This window comes from Maylandia zebra, linkage group LG4 (genome assembly GCF_041146795.1).
Source record: "Maylandia zebra isolate NMK-2024a linkage group LG4, Mzebra_GT3a, whole genome shotgun sequence".
Taxonomy (NCBI): Eukaryota; Metazoa; Chordata; class Actinopteri; order Cichliformes; family Cichlidae; genus Maylandia; species Maylandia zebra.
Genome location: NC_135170.1, coordinates 7,566,291 through 7,587,364, shown reverse-complemented (window position 1 = coordinate 7,587,364; position 21,074 = coordinate 7,566,291). Strand labels below are relative to the sequence as shown.

Here is a 21,074-nt window from a genome sequence, read left to right as displayed (position 1 = left end):
GTGACAGATAATTAACAACACTTTACATGTACTGAATTTAAATATTTAAATATTACCAAAGCTTTCAATTTAACTCCCTTGTTGTTTTAATAAAAATAATAATAATCATTATTATTATTATTATAACAAATAATAATAACACATAACAACATTATAATAACTGTTTTTAATGATATTTTGTTTTGAATTTTTGTTTTATCACAATTTTTAAGCCAAGTAAAGTTTAATATGAAAATAAAAGAGAAACTCTTCACCCAGTTTTAACAAAATAACCTCTCCCTTTGTGTGCAAATATTATCCAGGCTCAGATGTGTAATTAAGTTTCTCGTGTACAAACTAAGTCATGCTTCATAAATCCAGGTGTAAAACAGTAAAGTGTAAACAGAAAAAGGAAAAATTGCTGCACACACAATGTTTTGCAGAGTGACACCTAATCGTCACTATGAAACACTTTTTAAAATATTATTGTGAAACATGAGGGGAGCTTTCATTCCAACTTTATTTAAACCACTTGTCTTCATGTTGTATTTCATACAAACCTTATCTGGTAGCAAACAGCTACATCAGATTTAAGTGAATGAAAAGGATTTGTAAAAATACAAATTCATGCTGCAAATGTAACAAAACCCAGCTGCATTAATTAGGCAGTGTACTCAAAAATAAAATAAAATAAGAAAAGCAACATGTGAGATTTTTAAAACAATTTTAAAATGAATAAATATGCAGGAAAATACTAATGAAATAACTAACACAAATTAGAAAATGCATACACATCTTCTATAACATTATCACAGATTTCTTTCATTTAAAAATAATTTTAAGAGGAAAAAAACAAACAAACGTTTTTTTCTCGTCTTAAAATGAAAGCCAGTCCAGTCAAGAACAAAGACATGAAGATGGTAAACATTCATCATCATAACACTGTAAAGTTTATGGCAGGAGCCTGCCTGGCAGTGGCTGTCGTCACATCACTTAGTCTGAGTCTGCCAGCCGTTTCCCTGCTAACTCATTACCAACACAATGAAGATCATCTCTCATACACCTCGCCTGAGACTCCCTAAGCTTTACCATCACATGCTGCTGAAATGCAGAGCCAATAAATACGCTCTCGTAGTGCCCATGAACATGGCAACTCTCCATCACCCTGACAGAAGAACTGAAGCCTGCTTGATTTAGTTTCAGAATAACAGACGACACTGTGCAGCGACTCTGACCTGTGCAGACCCCTCAAACTCTCACAGTATCTTCTCGAAGGTTCTCACCCAACATCACAGCATACAACCGTGGCACCTCCTTCCACATACACACATGCCTCAGCACCACGTGAGCTAGTGCAGTGGATGTGATATGGCACACCCCCAGACTTGCACACACCCACTTCAGTGAAGGGAGGAGGGAGAGAGGCATAGCACACTTTTATTGCTGGGGGAGGGGTTTCCTCTTTCTTTCTCTATCAGTCCTTCTTCTTCCCTCTGCAGCTCATGTGTGTGCGAGTGTGCATATGCATGTGCGCGGCCACACCGCATGCCTGTCTGTCAGACATGTGACCAGCAGGCATAGCTTCTATTTTAACTCTGAGAACGGCAGATTGAAAGGAGAAAGAAGAGCAAAGTTGACAGAAAGCAATCAAAATCTATAATGTGGCTCAGGAAAAAGCTTTATGTATTTCAGTTCATTTAACGTTCATTCAGAGGCAATGCATTTAAAACTGAACTAACATTTATACTCAAGTTCCCACAAAGTGATGTCCAGAAACCCTCAGGGTTAAGAGTTCACCCAGATTTATGTGTCCACAGCAGGGATCAAGCCACAGGATGATTCGATAAATCACAGTGTTGACACATCAAAAGCGAGATGATCACAAATCCCCACCGTCATCCTTTGGACAATGAAGCCTGGACTACTACTACTACTAAATCCCTCTTCCCCTGACTGTCAGCCACGAGTTGCTGCTGCAGTTTGGAGCAATACTGCAGAAAACACTAGTGGATTTGACCAAATGTTGGCTTCTCCGAGTTCCTAAGCCCAGTGGTCCCCAAACCCCGGGCCTCGGACCGGCACTGGGCCGCGAGAGTTGAGGCTCAGGTGTGAAATGTATGGTTTTCAGGGTTTTTATCGGTTTTCAGCGTTATTTTGTTATCGTTATGATAACTGTGATAGTGATATTTTATTCCTTTTGCAGTCATTTATTCCTGTTTGTGGCAGGGACAAATGTCATAGTAACAGTGTGTCAAGCACAAAAGGTTTTCAGCTCTTCATCATGTCTTTAACCATTTATTTATGCACATTATTGGCCAAAAGATTGGTTAGTGTCATCCCATTTGCTGATATTAGTCAACAAAAAAAGTTGCTGATACAGAATTTCTGCACTGATGCTGATTGGTGGATACCTAGGATAAATTTATAGGTCGTAAACCTCGACACACAATCACGATTTACACACACACAAAAAAAAAAAAAAAAAAAAAAAACAATCCTTCTCCCAAGGACAATGGCTTTTGCTTTTGCCTGCTCTTTATTCCTTTCACTCTGAATGCGATGAACCCAGCACTCGTGCAGATTCTCAGCAGTGGAAACTCAAGTCGCAGACAGACAGACATAGTGAAGCCATGTTGGACACAGTCAGTGAGTCACACTAAAAGGTTGCTAGTTTAGCTCAGTGGGTAACATATGTCGCATTGATAGACAGAGTAGGCCCAGGTTCGAGTCCCACCCACCCCTTTGCTGCACATCTTCCCTCCCCCTCTCTGTTTTCCTGTCTATCCACACTGTCTCTATCCAATAAAGGCTAAAAGGCAAAAAAAAAACAAAAAAAAAACAAACCTTAAAAAAACAAAACAAAACACTGAAATTTAAAAACCATTGTTCTGAGTCTAAATATAGACCGAGCAGCCCGTCAACGCATTTTGCTGATCAAAGGCAAAAGAGTTGCCTGCAACGCATTTATGTGGCACGAACATTCATCCGAAGAGAGCATTTCAACAACTTTTGCAAATTATGCTCAATTTCACACAGAAATTAATCAAGTGAAGAAGCAGAAAGAGTGAAACGTTTTAACATCTTACAACATTCCAGGAATTAGTCAAATTGCATGGCCCCTGACAAGCAAACACTTAGTGACAGTGGAGAAGAAGAACTATGGGCAGAAATCTGTGCCATCAGAAACTGAATTTGAAAAAGTTAAATTTGAATTTTAATGGCTCGGATTGAATCTGAATTGTAACTTGAATAAATGCTTTTAAAAACTGAATATGAATTAGCCTAATTTGAAATTCAATTTATTGGTTTGAAAATGATCAACATTAAATTGAATTTTATATTCTGAAAATGAATTTATTTGCTTTGAAACTGTATTTTATCCTTTAAAAGTTTAGCTCTCGAATAATCTCAGATTCACTTCACACCATTCAGTTTCAGTTCTACAATTCAGTTTTTTGGGACTTACACCCGGTTCCGGTTCAAGAGTAATGAGCGCAGATTAATAGAACTACGTTTTACTAGCGGACCGAAAGTGTTACTGACGGGAATCTACAGCATCTTGAGCTGAATTAAGACTTCAGAAGTCATTCGTCATGTCGAATGACCAGCGGATAAACTCTCAGGTTGGTAATAAATGTATTACATGTACATGTATTACTGTAGCTGCCTCCACCAGTGTGTGAATGTGAGAGTGAATGAATAGTGGCACTGTAAAGCACTTTGGGTGCCTTGAAAAGTGCTATATAAATCCAATCCATTATAAGAACAAGCGTCACATTAACAAATGATAGCCGTACGGTAACTTTTATGCTTCTTGTAGCTGTTAGCTAAAGACGCCAATTTAGCCTAGTTTGCCCTGAATTCAGCTTTGACAAACAAATATGATCGACTGTTTCTAGTAGAATTCCAAAGTTGTCATCTTGTACCCTGTCAGAGCCCTGTATGCTTACAGCAGGGAAACATGCAAAACGGTGCCCAAACCTTTGTATTTTAGCTTTATTTATGTCTTACACAGCATCCCAACTCTTTAGCTAACTTAATAACTTTAGCTAAAGTGAATAGTTAGTCTAATTCATTAGTGCAGCATTACTGGATCACCTCTGAAGTGATATGATATACAACTATCACTGAAACAGCAAACTTTGTAAATAAACAAACAACACTTCTCATTCTCTAAACGTTTGGCCACAGCTGTAGATTACACTATCAGTGCTTGTTCACTCTTGACAATAATTACATTTCTTTTTTTTCCTCTCTTTTATTTTTTTCTTATCTGTGTGAGCACCTGTGTGTACACCTGTGAGCATGAGCGCGCTTGTATTTAAAAGGTTCCTTCATGTAATGATCTGCTAGAGGGTGTGGGGGAGCCACAGCCCCGTCCTCCAGGGCATGAAGCAGGTATGGAGGAGATCAAAACTCCAGACATCCAGAGGCCCTCAGAACACAAGAGACCAAGATGTTAAAAGATGTCCCCAGAGAGGTGGCGTCTGATACCCAACCTGACATATGGACACAGACATACAGGCACACACAGATACAGACATCCATTCCCACCCTCATGCTCTCATATGCAATTACTCCACACTCAACCAACGTGGAGACAGACATAGAGAGACACTGTACACACGATCACACTCCCCAAGCGTACTCTAAGAACCGGGTCTAGGTACCCTTGCCCCCGGAGGGGGAAACTGCACCCAGACCCAGGGGGTGTTACCCTTTTCCCTGGGGTGGGGAGAAGCAGACCGCCTCGACTCCGCAGCAGCAGGGAGGCCCCACACTCCAGACCCCAGACAATAATTACATTTCTAAATTCTCTTTGTGCATTTACAGGTAAACAATATCTAATATTTTATCTAAATGACTGCTTTGTCTTTGAAAAGGTGAAGAGCCTGCGGCCGGTGATGGTCCAGTTCTACTTTAAGTACATCCTTACGGTGGCTCACAGGACAAGGTTACATTCCTGTCCTGCCAGAAGAGAAGAGAAACTTCAGAGTCTTCATGCAGTTCAACCACACCTGTCATATTCGAGGGCCGGTGTCATGCAACTTTTCCATGCGTCCCTGGTGCAACACACCTGAATACAATTAGTAGGTCATTAGCAAGAGTATAGCACTTGACTGCATGCTGAGGTGGCAACCCCTAACCCTACTCAAGTAAATTTAAGTAAATGTATGTATTTGGAAACATATACTTCTAAAATACTTTTATTGCACCATGTTCATTCACTCATGAGCTGCTGTAACATGAATCAAATGGCTGAAAACTATTCACTTTAGCTAACTTAATAACTTTAGCTAAAGAGTTGGGATGCTGTGTAAGACATAAATAAAGCTAAAATACAAAGGTTTGGACACCATTTTGCATGTTTCCCTACTGTAGGGGTCTCTGCAAGCATACAGGGCTCTGACAGGGTACAAGATGACAACTTTGCAATTCTACTAGAAACAGTCGATCATATTTGTTTGTCAAAGCTGAATTCAGGGCAAACTAGGCTAAATTGGCATCTTTAGCTAACAGCTACAAGAAGCATAAAAGTTACCGTACGGCTATCATTTGTTAATGTGACGCTTGTTCTTATAATGGATTGGATTTATATAGCACTTTTCAAGGCACCCAAAGTGCTTTACAATGCCACTATTCATTCACTCTCACATTCACACACTGGTGGAGGCAGCTACAGTAATACATGTACATGTAATACATTTATTACCAACCTGAGAGTTTATCCGCTGGTCATTCGACATGACGAATGACTTCTTAATTCAGCTCAAGATGCTGTAGATTCCCGTCAGTAACACTTTCGGTCCGCTAGTAAAACGTAGTTCTATTAATCTGCGCTCATTACTCTTGAACCGGAACCGGGTGTAAGTCCCAAAAAACTGAATTGTAGAACTGAAACTGAATGGTGTGAAGTGAATCTGAGATTATTCGAGAGCTAAACTTTTAAAGGATAAAATACAGTTTCAAAGCAAATAAATTCATTTTCAAACCAATAAATTGAATTTCAAATTAGGCTAATTCATATTCAGTTTTTAAAAGTATTTATTCAAGTTACAATTCAGATTCAATCCGAGCCATTAAAATTCAAATTTAACTTTTTCAAATTCAGTTTCTGATGGCACAGATTTCTGCCCATAAAAAACTCCCTTTTAACAGGAAAAGGCCCCTCTCAGAACGAGGCACAGGACAGGACACCCACTTACTGCGGCTGGTTGGTGGCAAGAGGAAATACAAGAAAGTGGAGTGCAGAAAAAACACTTTCAAATTAATGTTCAATTTTAAAAAGTTAAGAATCCTTAAATTAGTTACAGATGAAGGGGGAGACCAATGGGAGCTCAGTGCTTCCGTGGTGCTCAGTGGGTGAGCAGGCAGCTATACTGCACATGGCTGGAGTTGTTCAAGTACGACCTGTGGCCCTTTGCTGCCTGTATTCCACATCTTCACTGCTCTACTATCAAATAAAGGCCAAAATGTCCAAAGAATATTTAAAAAGAAGAAGAAGGAGAGGAAAAAAAAAAAAAAACAGAGCAGACCACACATCAAGTTTAGTCTTCTATCAAAGGTTGAGAAAAAAAAAAATAGAAAACCCAAAATCACATAATTCCTGAATTATGGAGCTCACGAGTTTCATTATGGAAAAGTGGTGTAAATGTTCTGATTGGTTCCCCCACCGACACCACCAAGGGAAACCCCATCACTACAAGACACTGAGAAGTGTTTAACACTTCGCAACAATCTTATTAAATTAATAATCAGAGGACTGGGGACAAATGCGTGTATTTGTCCCCAGTCCTCTGATTATTGATTATTAATCAGTAGATCTTCACTTTCTTGACATTTTAAATTCTCATTTTAATATTTATACACTGAATTTCTTGAGGGTCTGCAGACACAAGACTCTAAACTACTCACTCTCATGTGTGTTCTTACAGATATGTTTATTAAATAGGCAAGGCCCATTTTACATAATGATTATTTGACATGCCGCTACTAGTACTACTAGCCCGTGAAAACAGCAGTGAAATGTCTTCTGTGACCTCTTAATGACAACTCTGTTCAGCTGCATTATGGGAATTGCAGGATCTAACAGATGTATTGCTTAAATGATGAATTGTGGAAATTGTGATACTTAAAAGAAAATCTGCAATTTAACTGAATGTTTTATATCATTAGCATGTTTTTTAAAAATTAGTTTCTACATCACTATTTTGCTTTCCAAAACACTGTGGCTGAATAAATTCTTTACAAATCCTACCATGTGGATTCATGGATTTTTTTTTTCACATTCTGTCTCTCACAGTTGAAGTGTACCTCTGGTGCAAATTACTGACCTCTGTCATCATTTTAGGTGGGGGAACTTGCACAATCGGTGGCTGACTAAATACTTTTTTGCCCCACTGTACATTTTTTCATGATATAAAAGTGTGATAGTGATATTGCTGCTATAGCAACAGCATGCTTTTATGCTCCCTAGTGCAGATCAGCGAGAAAAGCCTGGGCATGTCTGAAAGCTTCATGTCAGCCACTGACGATTTAGTACCTAAAAGGGAGCTACTTCAAACACCTCCCAGGAAGCACTGCATTTTGCAAAATGTGTAGGAAAACTGATCCTAAAGATGGAAGCAACAAGCACGTTTCACCAGAGGCAGAAACACATTAAAGTACAACCCGGCTACAAAGGAAGAGATGCTAGTAGGTGGTGATGTACGACCCAAATGTAAATAAATGACTCCACCGAGCGCTGCTGGAGCACTTGCTAGTTACACTGAACGTGATGGTTCTCTTATGTTGTGTCACTGGATATAATGCTGTGTTGTGATAATGTTTGAGACTATTTGCCCAATTCTAAAGAAATAAAATGCCCCCTACAAAAAAAGCAAAAGATAAAGACAAATTGCATCAAGGCTGATGCCTCCTGTCCACAAACGTGTGTCCTGTCGGACAAAAATTTCAAGAATTCAGATCTAGCGGGCAACGGCGTTGGGCCCCAGCTCCCTCAGCTCCATCTGACAGACACGCACGCAAACACAGACACGTTTTCATCCCCTTCAGGAACGGGGGTTTTGTCGCCTGTTGGTGAGGAGCTCAAGTTTGTAAAAGGTCATAAAAAGCTATTAAAAATTCATTAACTTAAAAAAATTAATAAGTTAAGGAAATAGTAAGAAAGATTCAGTTTGATTCAGATTAGGTCACCATTCTCAACACCTCATTTTACAGCAGCTGGGTAATTGTTTAAAATTTTTACTTGAAGGAGGGGTTTGTTTTTTTTTAAGTTTAGTTTTTTTCCTCGTAGAGGTTTGATGTACGTATTCTATAAAACTAAAAGCATCCAAACTGTGCTGTAAAGTTATGGATTTCTACTCGTTGGTTTACGTAAAATCCACTTTGGTCGGGAGATTAAGTGAAGCTTTGTGCTCTTTGTCTGACTGTTTATACAAGAGGCCTGTTGTTCTCGGAAAACAGAAGCGGAAGTGGAGGAGCTGAAGGAAAATGTCTGCAATCAATGCAGTTCAGTTTCCTTGCATAAGCACGAAGGAAGACCTCCATTTCTGACCTGTTAGAAATACATGAAAGTGTCATTCGCCTTTGCAGATAACTGATCTCATGCTACGGCTCCCCTTGAAATCACAGTTCCTATTTAAAATGAATGTGGCTCCGATTGTTTTATGCAAAAAATTATAAAATTAAACCAGTTTTTGTATTTAAATGTTATAAATCAATTCCAACGTGTAGGATTTTTTGCAATTTTACAGCATTTTTGAACTGTGTTCTCTGTGGTGTTGTATTTTTATTTGTGTAACTGTCTGCTGTCAGGGTTAATGCTGACTGAGCTTTGTAACACCCTGAAATGATTGGGGTGAAAACACCAGCTCAAAATACATGACAGTGACTTACATCCTGTAAAACATTATTTTAGTGCTTCCACATTCAACCAAAAGCTGAGAAACACCAAGAAACACAGATTACCACTTGATGTATAGAACAAATGCTTTAGCAACCTGGCTAGCCAATATTTGCAGGGAAGCTTTTGCTTTGCTAAAGAAACGCGTTATCTGTAATAAAAGCATGTGTTATATTTGGTTAGCACTGGTTTTGTGGCTTGTTTTTACTAGTTGGTAAAGTTTTAGCTTAGCTTTAGCTTTTCAGCCTAAGCAGTCAGCTTCTAAATATATATATATGTCATATAAGAAATAAAAATGAAAAAAGGTTAAAAAACACATTGACAATATTGTCAGTCAATAACGGGCCATAGTACAATTTAAGCAATTCTTTACAGTGCTGTAAAAATCCTTTAAAGAGAATAAATACAACATTTTTAACAACTACAGACTAGATGTACCAATCTTGTGGCAGAATTGCATTCTCTCTATTTAACTTGACTTTTCTGTTTTAGTTTTCAGTTTATTGATTTTATTGCAGACAATTATTTCTAAATCTTTGTGAAATGGTTTAAATAGTTTACTCTTTTCTTCCTTTATTTTATAAATAGAGCACAATTGTAATCATATGCAATATACAGCACTAACATATTGGAGGAATAATAGGTGCAGTTCATACAACTTCAGTACCCGTTCGACCAAAGTGTGGGCTTAAATGTGCACGTTTTAGTTTTTTAGAAAAACTGAAAAAAGCAAGTGACTAAGAATGGGGGGGGGGGGGGGGGGGGGGGGGGGGGGAAATCTGTCCTATTTAATGGCATTACTGTGTGCAAGTGAGGCAGGACTCAGGTACATGCACGCACGCACGCACGCACGCACGCACGCACACACACACACACACACACACACACACACACACACGTAAACATGAGGGGCCCCATCCACCATGCACACCCGACCCCTGGCCCCAACAACCCTCCTCCCTTTCCTACTTTTGTTGTCTTCTTTTCTTGATCACTCCTTCTTCCCCCCACCCCTTGAATGTGTGTGCACGAACTAATGTAGGGAGAGGACAGATGGTTTGAACCAGACAGAAGAAACAATCAGAAAGATGGGGTGGAGGGGGTAGGTGGGGGTCTTCTTAAAGAGACAGATCTCATTTACCCCTTCACCTACATTACACGCGTGCCTCCACTGTCCTCATCCCTTCATTTTTACACCCTCTCCTCACCTTATTTTGGCTTGGACCTTTGTAATTACATTCTACATTAATATTGTTCTTTAAGTTTTAATGTCTTTTCTCTCTTTTATAGACTTAGAAATGAAGAACCAGTGGTTAGCTAAGTTTCTTTGTTTTTGCCTTTCAAAATAAGAAAGTAGAGGAAAATGCATTCTTACATCTTTAAATTTCACTTAAGCTCACATGTAACCATTTCTATTGCCCAGGCTGCTCAGATAACACTGCTAATGCTGCTTCTTTCCTTTTGTTACATTTGGATTTAGAAACAAACAGCAAAAATCTGACAATGCTCCACAGAAGATTTTAAGCAGTCATGGGCCAGGAAACAGACCAGTTCATATCACAGACTTGTGCCTGTAGAAATTAACCTTTTAATAGTTGGATCAGTACAGTTTGTTTTTACAGAGTAAAATATTTGAAATCGAAATACTTTGCACAAAACACCATTTCTACATGTATGCTGACAGAAATAATAACTAAACGGGATAAAACCATTAAATAGTTCCGGCAACACAAACACCCATTTGAAACAAAGCTTTCACACAGATAGGAAGACTCAGCATGAATATATACGACACCAGTTTGGTCCAAAAATGTAGACCAAGTGAAACCAGTTACTGCAAGAACTCAAATATCACAGTCATATCACACACTGCAAAATGATTTTACGTTGTCTGATTGGATCATTTATGCACTAATTCAAGTTAAAATAAAGCACATTTTTATTCATGGTTAGCTTTCATAATAAGTGGTTAGATTTTCACAAAAACAAAAACAGATCAGTTTAATTCCATTACTTTATAGGAAACTGACTTCACTGTAGTTCCTATTATTTCAATGCAGTGAGCAAAACCTAAACTTAATGAGCATCACCAAAACATTTTTACCTGAAAGAAAAACAAAGAGCAGCTCTTTGTGTGCTTCTGTGCGACTACAGTGACCCTCAATGACTAAATACCTTCATTAATGTTTTGCTATTCTCACTGCAAAACTAATGAAATACAGAACACAGCCGAAAATAAACTTCCACAATACACCCAGTCTGGATGCTGGAATACTTTTCATAGAAGAGTACAGACTGCACTAGACGCACACAACAGCAGCTCTGTGAAATTACATCCGACTTAATCAGCAAACGGAAAATTGTTTATACTGCAAGCTTCCATTTGAGTAAGACGGCAAATTACTAGTAGTAGTATAGTGGTAGGAATTGTAGTACTGATGTATGTTAAGACTGTTGCTGCCAAGCGGAATGTTTTGTTTTTGTTTTTTTAACTGTAGCTTCAATAATTTGCATTTCAGGAGCAGATTGTCTCTATTGCAGGAAAAAATGAATTACACAAGTATGTGGGACATTATCTCCCTGCAGTAGAACAGAAGTATAAAACTGCTGATGAATGCCAGTTAGAACAGTAAAAGGATTATTCTTGTTTCTGCGAAGTTGTAACTGGCATAGACAAATGCTGTCCTTCATCTGCCTTCACGTAGCTGCAGTTGAGTTGAGGAATCTGTTCATGCCGTCTCAAAATTATCCACAGCTATTCTTTTAGTTTGAATGCACGGTTTACCTCTCAGTGCATCAACCACTGCAGAGCAGCAGCCTGTCTAATCAGATTACAACTGAGCTATCCCTCAAAACTGTTTGTCCAACATCCCCGAGCAATGCAGTTCAGCTGACATCAAAATTTAAACCACATTCATCCTCCTTCCTGTGACTCTCTCTGGATCCTTTTGGTTTGTCTGTCTGCTCCTCGTTCCCTTACCCGGTCTCAGCTCTTGTGCAGACGGGGCTGAAATGGTTCGGGGATCACGGCAAAAAACAAGAGGGCGAAACGAGCACACTGTACCAGAGAGTAACCAAAACAGCACAATGAGACCATGAACACGCTGAGCAGAGAGCGAGCAGAGAGAGCAGAGACCGAGGATAAAGTATAAAGTCAGAGCATGCATGTGGGTGAGCGAGGCACAGTGCTGCTACCAGACGATTGGTCGCACCCCTCTTGCTCCCTCCGCCCACTTGTCCCCTCCTCCTTTGCCAGCCATGAGAGAGGAGGAAATAAAACCATAGCTCGCCTCTCTCCTTCAGCTCTGTGTACTGCTGTGTGAAAGTGCTAGCCACACACATCCAGCTCCTCACATGCATGATCGTTTGGGTGCATTTAAAGCTGCGGCACACTTTACATGGGGGAAAAGGCACAAAGCTTCAGCAAGGGAAATTACACAGAGGTGAAAAACAGAGCAAAGATTTACACACACTGCATACATTTCATAGCTAAGAAAAAACAAAGAAATCTGCTAAAAAACTTGAATGTTTCGATAGCATAGTGTTCACTGATAAACAAGATCTTTATTCCAACAAAGCTTTGTCAGCAGATATTCAGGCATCTGATATTTTAAACACTGCTTTTTATGAACAGAGTTTAACTGTGGTACAAAACCTACAGCCTCATCACGTATACAGGATTTTCTGGGCTTACCGGTAGTTTACAAACTCATAACACACATTTTTGGATGCTAATGGAGTTATAAAATGTCACTAATTGATTCCTTCTCTGTACTCCATTCACTGCCCATACAATTTTGTTACAATCATGTAGAAAATATAACATTTGCATTCATGTACCTTATTGATCCAAATGCTGGACAAACCATTCGTTTATTTAAGGAGAAGAGAATACTGGCTGGTTTAGCAAATTTACCTACGAGGCTACAAATGACCAGAGATTAAACACTGTGGAGGAAACTGGTAAACTTGGGTCATCCAGACATTCTGAATAATTTTGGGAGAATAAAATTGAGATGTTTTACACAGTCATCACCTCTCGATGGGGAAAGGCCTGCTTAAGATTTATTCAGACTACTGGAAATACAACTTGTTAAATTTAGGAACTGCTTAAATAGAACCTGTCTGGCAGGTGAAGTAGGCTAAGAAATGTCAAAAAGTGTCCTGTTACTTCTGGCATAAAACCAATACAGCACTTCATACAAACGTAACAGTCAAACATGGTGGTGGAAGCATGAAGACTATGACTGTTTTGCTGCTTTCAGGAGCTGGATGACTTGTAGTAATTGATGGAACCATGAATTCTGCTCTCTATCAGAAAATCCTAAAGGAGAACATCCAGAAGTCAGATTGTGCACAGAAGCTCAAATCCGCTTCAGTTATGCAGCAGAGCAGTGATCTGCAACATACCAAAAATTCCAGCTTTGGCGAAAGCTTTTTCACACCACTACATGTTAGCTTCACCAAGAGATTCAAACTTTAGAAGCAGGTGGGACAAAGTCTGAGGCCATGGTTCTGAGCCAGAAAAGGATAGATTGTGCGCTCTGGGTTCAGAACAACTTGCTTCCTCGAGGTCGAGCTTGGGTATCTCAGGGTCGTGTTCATGAGTGGGGAAAGAGTAAGACAGAAAATTGATGGACAGACTGGTGTCTGCAGGAGAGGCTGTACCAGTCTGTTGTGGTGAAGACACCAGCGTCATGGAGAAACTGTGGATTATGGCCACAGGCTGTGGGTAGTCACCAAGATAATGCATACAATGGCAAAAATTAACTTCCTCCAAGGGAAGTCCAGATTCATCCTAATGAGCCCACAACGCTCACTGGACTGGTCGTGTTGCACGCAAACGGTGACGTCACCATAGCTCCATAACATTTATACCAGTGCTGAGGGCATGAGTACTAGTCCTGCAGTATTTTCCAAACAGATGTCAACACTCAGACAAAAAAGTTTTTCCACAGAAAATCGCCTCTTTTCAAACTGTTGCAACATTTCCCCCTAAAATGATGGTCACATGATCAACCACTCATGTCTTCAAAAAAACTGAGGACTGCACAACCAGCCAACATGATGCCAAAATGCAGCGAGCACTACCGGATGTGACATCACTTTTAGCGTGCAGCAAAACTTGAGTGAAATGGGCCCATTAGAGATTGTTATGAGTGCTGTCACTTGGGAGGGGCTCATAGTAGAGCGATTGCTCATCCACAGCAGAAAGAGCCAGTTAAGGTAGTTCAGGCATCTAATTACGGTGGCTTGAACGTTAGATGTCTGGGGCAGACTCAGGACATTCTGACTTTGGTCTTAACATCTCCCCAGAAGACCTGACACAGTGGCCAGGGAGGGGGACGTTTAAACGTTACAAGCCAGGGAGTTTGGGATTCACTAATGCGATGAAGACAACATCACCTAATGATGCAAAAACTTTGACAGACCTCTTAGACTCGTCAGAAGTAGAAGGGCAGTTTTGATCATGGAAACTGTTTTGTCCACCTCAGAGAAAAAAAACAACAACTCAAGTGGGAAAGTGTTAAGATTTTTTTTTGTTTGTTTGTTTTTTGGGTTGGGGGGGTCAAATCTAAAACCACTTCCTCGTCTTCTGACTTGGACACTGCATGCTAAACAGTGCCCCATTAAACCAGATAGCAGGTTTATTACAAAAGCATTTACAGCCAAGCTTGTTGTGGAGATGATTTTATATACATCAAACTCAATTACAAGAATGGACAAACAAATGGTGCCTAAAATATCTAGAATATAGCTGTTGCATCCATTAAAGGGAAAAAAAGTGGGGGGACACAACATGTACAGTAACTTCACTCAGCTGCTAAAAAGAAAAAAAAGCCAATACAAAATGTGTAACACCATTACAGAAAGGGAGGAAATGACATTTAGCTTTTGAAGCCACTTTCATAAGAAAAATGGAAGGATATCAGTATTTCAGAGGATGTTCCCAGCCATTTAACTGCTAACACTGTGATGTTATTTGGACGTGATCTATCAGTCAGTCTATGAGTCGCAGGAATCTTTTTCTCTTTTAGAGGTTTTCAGTGAAAATTAATAATTATTATTATTATTTAAAAAAAAGATTCCTAAACAGTGAAACAATGACAGCAGATATGCTGGCATGCTTCACGTGCAGCAGTATTTTCAGGATTCCATGCATTTTTTTCCTTTTGAAGGAAATGCAAACAGGAAGCTGTAACACATGAAGACTAATGCATGAAGAAAGTAGAACAGGTTGCAGCCTCCAATGCAATTTCTCCTGTTTTGAAAGGAGCCAACATCATCATTTCCTTTTTGGATACAAATGGAAAAATGAGTCGAGACTCAAAGGAGACTGGAATTAATTCCCACAATTATGAAATTACAAAATTTTGGTGTGCTGTGCATAATAGCCTCATGTCGCGGTGAAGGCGGGGTGCAAATCCTAGCACACTGAACGCTAAAGATAACATTTTGGTGTCAAAGGTCACAGCATACCAGAATCAGACACTAAACCCTGCCTCTAGAAGCAAGGACATACAAAGATACTACAAAGTGGGAATAATAATTATTATTATAATGGTTTTTAGCCACACACTAATTATGGGTGAATTATGTTTATTCAAAATTCCAACTTTTTTTCTTTTTGCTTTGTTTGTTGTTTATAGTTTTAGTGCAAGGAAGAAAAAGTCTTCAGTGGAAAATAAATAAATAATCGATCTGTTTTAAAGTACAATTGTTTGCATAATACTGACCCAACAACTAAGTATTGGCCAATGGCGTCTGTAAATACCATTATATTTCCTGATGTCAGACAGCGGGGCTAATACCAGTTGATACTGATATTCTGCAAGTTGCCCGTGCGAATGTTTAGAGGGAGTGTAATAAAAAATGTGAACTTTGCAGGAATGCACCTAAAATCAAAGGCTAATTTTAATATTTTGTTTGACTACATCTCTTGTAGAATCAGTGTAAGACAATTATTACAAGACTTCAAAGACTTTAAAAAACGCAAAAGAAACACAATAAATAAGCTAGCCTATAATCTGTAGCAGCTCTCGTTTTACCTGTGACATCCAACAAGACTTTTTTTTTTTAAGTGCCAGGTTGCTGCAACAGAATTTTGCAGAGCATGGGTAACAGATGGAAAAAAAACACACACACACCTACCCATGCCATTTATATTTCAACTGGGTTTAACGGGATTTTTGGTGGGCGTCACCACTGATTTTCTTCACGCCAACAGCAAGCGTTCTATACATTTCCCCTCTCCAAAGAGGGAGGCTTGTTCTCTCTGAGAACCCACACACACACAAAAACTCCCCTCCCTTCTCTCCCCTCTCTTCTTCCTGTAGCTATTACAACCCCAGCTTTCCACCTTGCCAAACCCTCTGCAGCCTTACACAGTAACCAAACAGCTCTCTCTGAAACTTATAACTCGTCCATCTTTAACGTCCATACACACAAACGCAAAAGGTACCGTTCAAAACACGGTCAGAGGTCAGGACAGGCAGGGCCAGCGCCCCCTGCACTGAGACTTGTGGAATATAAAGAAGGAATTGAACCTTCATTCTTTTAGTTAAGGGACTGACACCCCCACCCCACCTCCTTCAAATAGCCCAAAGGGCTTGTTCCTTCAGAACAGCCGCCACTCCCACACAAACACCCTCCTTGAGGTTCAGAAGCAACTGCAGGAGAGCAGTTTTAAGACGTTTAAACGTATGTACTCTGGCAACTTTCTTTTAAACACGTGTAGAAACGCGAGCACCCCCGAAACCTTTTACTTCCACGTTAGAATCACAATAAATGAGAAACATTCAAAACGGTATCAAAACAAGCAGCTTATTGAGTGAAAGTAGATAAAAATAAAATATATGCTGGAATCTATTATTTTGAGTGTTTTTGCCCAAATGCGCACGTCGCCAGAAAACGCCTGATTCGTTGCCCCACAGTCTTTGTTTGACAACTGGAGGATTTTAAACATTTACAAAATAATTTCGTAAAATCAGCGTTTGCTCAAACAGCTCGCACACGCTTGTATGCTGGAGATGAGCAGATGTTTTGCATAAATATTTAAACGCGATCATTTTGCGACATAATTTGGATAATTTAGCTCTGGCTGACGGACTACACGAACAGCCATTTTAAGAAAGGGCTTCCACAAATTTCACAGTTTTCCGTCATGTTAATATTTTTCTAATTTTTTAAAATTTACTTAAATTTAAAAGAAAAGCACACACACACACACTGGAACACGTGATGTAGGCCACGGGGCGACCCGGGCGCTGACGAGACCCAAAGTGACACACTGTGGAAAAAAAAGAATAAGGAGCAATCTGTACAGTGGCTGCTTCATTCAAGGCTTCGCCATTTTGCCCTCCATGCCTGACGTGGTGCAACTCCTCTTTGCGTGGACGCACCACGTGTTGTGAAGCCACGAAGGGCCACAAGCTCGTCCCACGGTACCCCCGCACCCACCCACTCACAAATCACCTTTATTATGGCTCTTTAAGGTGATCACAGTCAAGATCTGGGACTCTTCACGCACCCGCTAAGACACCTGAAGGCATTACAGCCATGTTAGCTCCGTGTGTAAGGCGAGTTTGGCAATAAGTGACCACACTCGGCCCCACTCATCCACACAAAGACCACGCTGCTGGGATGTGTGTGCCACAGCCATGTTGCAACGTTTTTACTCTGCTTTCGTGGCGCAGGGCGGGCGCCCCAAAAGCCAGCTCAGTTTGAAATATTCGGCCTTTTTCATACAAAATCCCACGAAGAGTGATTACGCCAAATCGTAGCATTTATTAAAAGGCAACAAGTGTGGAAATGGGGTGGAATCTTCTACATTTCCTGGCCATTTTGGCTCATGGTGAATACGCACACACATATACATACGCACACATGTGGCCAAATGGCGGAACATGGAGAACTGTGCTCAACTCGTATCTGTGCCAAAGGTTACGGGCATAAATGATGGGCTATAAGAGAATTGCATAGTGCTGTTTGAATGAAGCAGGTCAAATGAGCACAATGGACACCAGTTAGAGCTACTACTGAACCGCAGAAATTTCATTGACACTCACCCAATTACAAAGAAGCCACAGGTACACTATCAGGCTGCCACATAAATGTGTCCGAGTTGGCGTGAAGCAAAAGGTATTTAAATGTGAAATATTCACACCCAGCACCTAGTCTGGGTTAAAACGAGCATTATATATTTAAAAGAAATACTACAATTACTAAACAGCACAGCTGTGTTTTAATTGGAAAGACGTGTTATTAATTTAACTAAAAAAATAAAATAACAGCTCCATTAAATCACAATTTCCTCGTCAAATACATTCTAAAAGAAACCTATAAACGAAATAAAATAATCAACACACCGCATTTCCGTCACAACTCACAGCATCATTAAAAACTGATTTGTTTTCAGAGTGTGAACGTTAAACCGAAGAGTTTTAATAAAAGCAAAAAGCGAATATTATCCATGCACACGTTAAAGCACTGAAAGGTTGTCCAACACGTGAAACCACACCACTATACATTTATAAAATACATATGTGCCAGTGCATTTTTAAAATCGTGTTAAAGAAATTGTGTAGTGGCTGTAGTGTAAGGAAAGAGTAATTACATAAAAGGCTGGGCCTAGAGCATATAGTAAACCACAGGACGTGCTCACATCAACACTGCGACTTTACGAAGAACCTATATCTACGTGCTTGTTGAGCTCACTCTAAAAACACAGCAGCATTTTAAAAGGACGAGTAAAAATCCAACCACACTGCACAGAACGGCAGGCACCTAGCTAAAGCTGTCACAGTTCAGCTCCACAGCAATGGCCGACAAAGTTGAGGGTCCACGCTACACTGCCACACCAACAAACACAGCCAAGCTAGCCACTGCTAGCCTCACAATGGCTTCTAACGTCAAGTGGGCGCAAGGGCCGAAATCTGTGTCCCACTAATAGCAAATCATTCAGTGAAGTCGTTGTTTTCACTTATTACCCCATGAGAGAAAGACCCACATAAGGTGATGCAACACATGAAAGGTTTTTTCCCCTTTTCTTTTTGAGAAAGGAGGGGGAGGGGTGATACAAGTGCTCAATGTACCTTTGCTTCTTGGGGACGGAGTGTTCGACCTCAATACGTTTCCCATGAAGTTCCACTTTACCTGAAAAAAGGAAAACTGGTTCAGAACAAAGTGTGGCTAAATGCTAACTGTGTACTAGCTGCAAAGGCCTACGAAGGGAATCTACTGTATTCAGGGAACACAGTGTGGGTTGCCTTGCGGTTCACTTATTTCCAATTAAACCTGGTGATCTTCCAAGCACTCGTGAAAAGTACTAAGAAGCAGTTATGTTGAAAGTGCTCAAAACATGCCCTAAAGTCGGGGAGCAAGTGAATAGTGTACATCACGTCACTTTCCGTCTGCTTGAATCCCTCAGAAATGCCAAGCGATAACTATACGTTTATCAGTTTAACTCTGAGTGGCAGTTAAAAGGTTTCAAGCCCACATGGTTGTAGTGTGAGAGGGTTGTTTGGAGAGTTTGGTGAGGGTTCAGGAAGGATCAGAGGGAGCTGACTGGCATGGCGACCTTGCCTCCTCACGTTACATGTGTAGGGAACCATGAGAAATGGGCCACAGAGCTGTCGCCACGCAGGAAAGCGAGCTGTACCATAGCAGGGTAGGTTTGTGTAAATTCTGGGTTGGTCTGAGGCCAGGTTTGGTAAGGGCTAATTTATTTGTTTCTGCCTTTGTCATAGTGGACTCCCGGCTTAAAGGGGGAGGGGAAGCAGCAAGGCTTCATCCTATATCACAAGAGAGTAGGCTACTCTATCCAGTGCTCAGGGGTGCAAGATATTAAAACGCCTACCAGAAGCACGCATTAGCTTGAAATGCACGTGTCATAATTAGCACAGTACTGTTAGAATCTCCTTTGATAAATTACAACGATATCAAGGAAAGCTTCACCAATGGCTGTGTTTTACAGTATAGCTTTACACTACGTGCGCCCCCCCTCCTGCAAAAGTTGAATGGCTCCCGTGGGTGTGTAGCTTTCCACACACTAATATTCCTTATTCTAACACCAATAAAATAATTTCAGGAATTTATGTATTTATTTAATCTCGCGTGGAGCCTCGGGAGGCGAACGGATAATAAAACTGGGATACACCGCTGAAGGTGAGCATGCAACCGGGGCTGTGCGCCGGCGTCTACGGCTTCCCTATATATAGAATGAATGAAATTAAAGGTGGAAATAAGAGAAGGCTTTTTTTGGTGACTTGTAGTCCACCTTAACTCACCAGAAAATGTCTCGATAGCCTTCATGGCCCAGTGATCGTCCGGACAATCCACAAACGCATAGCCGGTTTTCATTAGAAACTGTCCGGTGTATGGGATCTTGTGTTCGTCAAAGGTTTTTCCTAAGTCCTCGGCAGTCACGCTTTCGCCTAGATTCCCAATGTATAGCTTGTGCATTGTGGAAATTGTTTTCCCGAGCCCAAAAAAAGAAAACAAAAAACAAAGCCCAGAATAACTAAAGATTGGAGCCAGCAAAAAGTTTCTGCTGAATGTGCTAATAGCGCAACAAGATATTGTCACACTTGCCACTCAAACAGAAAGTGTAAATCACGCTAGAGGACAAAAGTACGAAATAAATTTGAATTCACGATGACAAATTCAAATAAAAAAAATGTAAAAAAGTAGAATCAGGTGGTAACGTTGAATATTGCTGTAAATCCAGTTGAATAAGTGGAGCAGGAGAAGAAATGAAACCCCCTGACTTGCAGCCGGCCCCAACAGACGAATAAAGCAGCAGCCTATAGCCTCTATCGCGCTGTGGAGGAGGTGGGTTGGACTGGGTCTGATGATGGGTCTATGGCAGAAGAGTGGGAAAAACTATGGCGGGATCAGATCGGGAGAAATGTTTTCCTCTCTCTCTCCGCCTCTCTCTCTAGTTTTCTATCCTTCCCTCTTTCGGCGATCCGCCTGCTGCCGGCAGAGGGGTGACGCCGCCCCTCGTCGACTCCAATTCACGTTTTTTTTGTGTGAGAGAGGAAACCACGTGGTGTAGTTGGAGTAGGTAAGCAAGGCGGAAGGGAGGGGGCATCCCCCTCTCATCCCAGGGTTTTCACCAGATGAGCGCGTGTGCGTATGTGCGCCTTCATGGTAACAGAAGCCGAGACTCCCAATTCCGTGCTGTACA

The 21,074-nt window shown here is 40.5% G+C and overlaps 1 protein-coding gene across 2 annotated transcripts in view; it reads right to left on the bottom strand.

Annotated features, from left to right (window-relative positions):
- igf2bp1 (insulin-like growth factor 2 mRNA binding protein 1) overlaps positions 1-20,895 on the bottom strand; it is a 47,177-nt gene extending 26,282 nt beyond the window's left edge. The window contains exons 1-2 of one of the 2 annotated variants that reach the window (XM_076882932.1): positions 20,173-20,895; positions 18,979-19,039 (exon numbers count right to left, since the gene is read on the bottom strand). In XM_076882932.1, the coding sequence (XP_076739047.1) occupies positions 18,979-19,039; positions 20,173-20,347 (236 nt within the window). In that variant the 5' untranslated portion in view covers positions 20,348-20,895. The remainder of the gene's footprint in view (positions 1-18,978; positions 19,040-20,172) is intronic. The other variant, XM_004568626.3, reaches the window with a different exon arrangement.
- Positions 20,896-21,074: the final 179 nt, after the last annotated feature.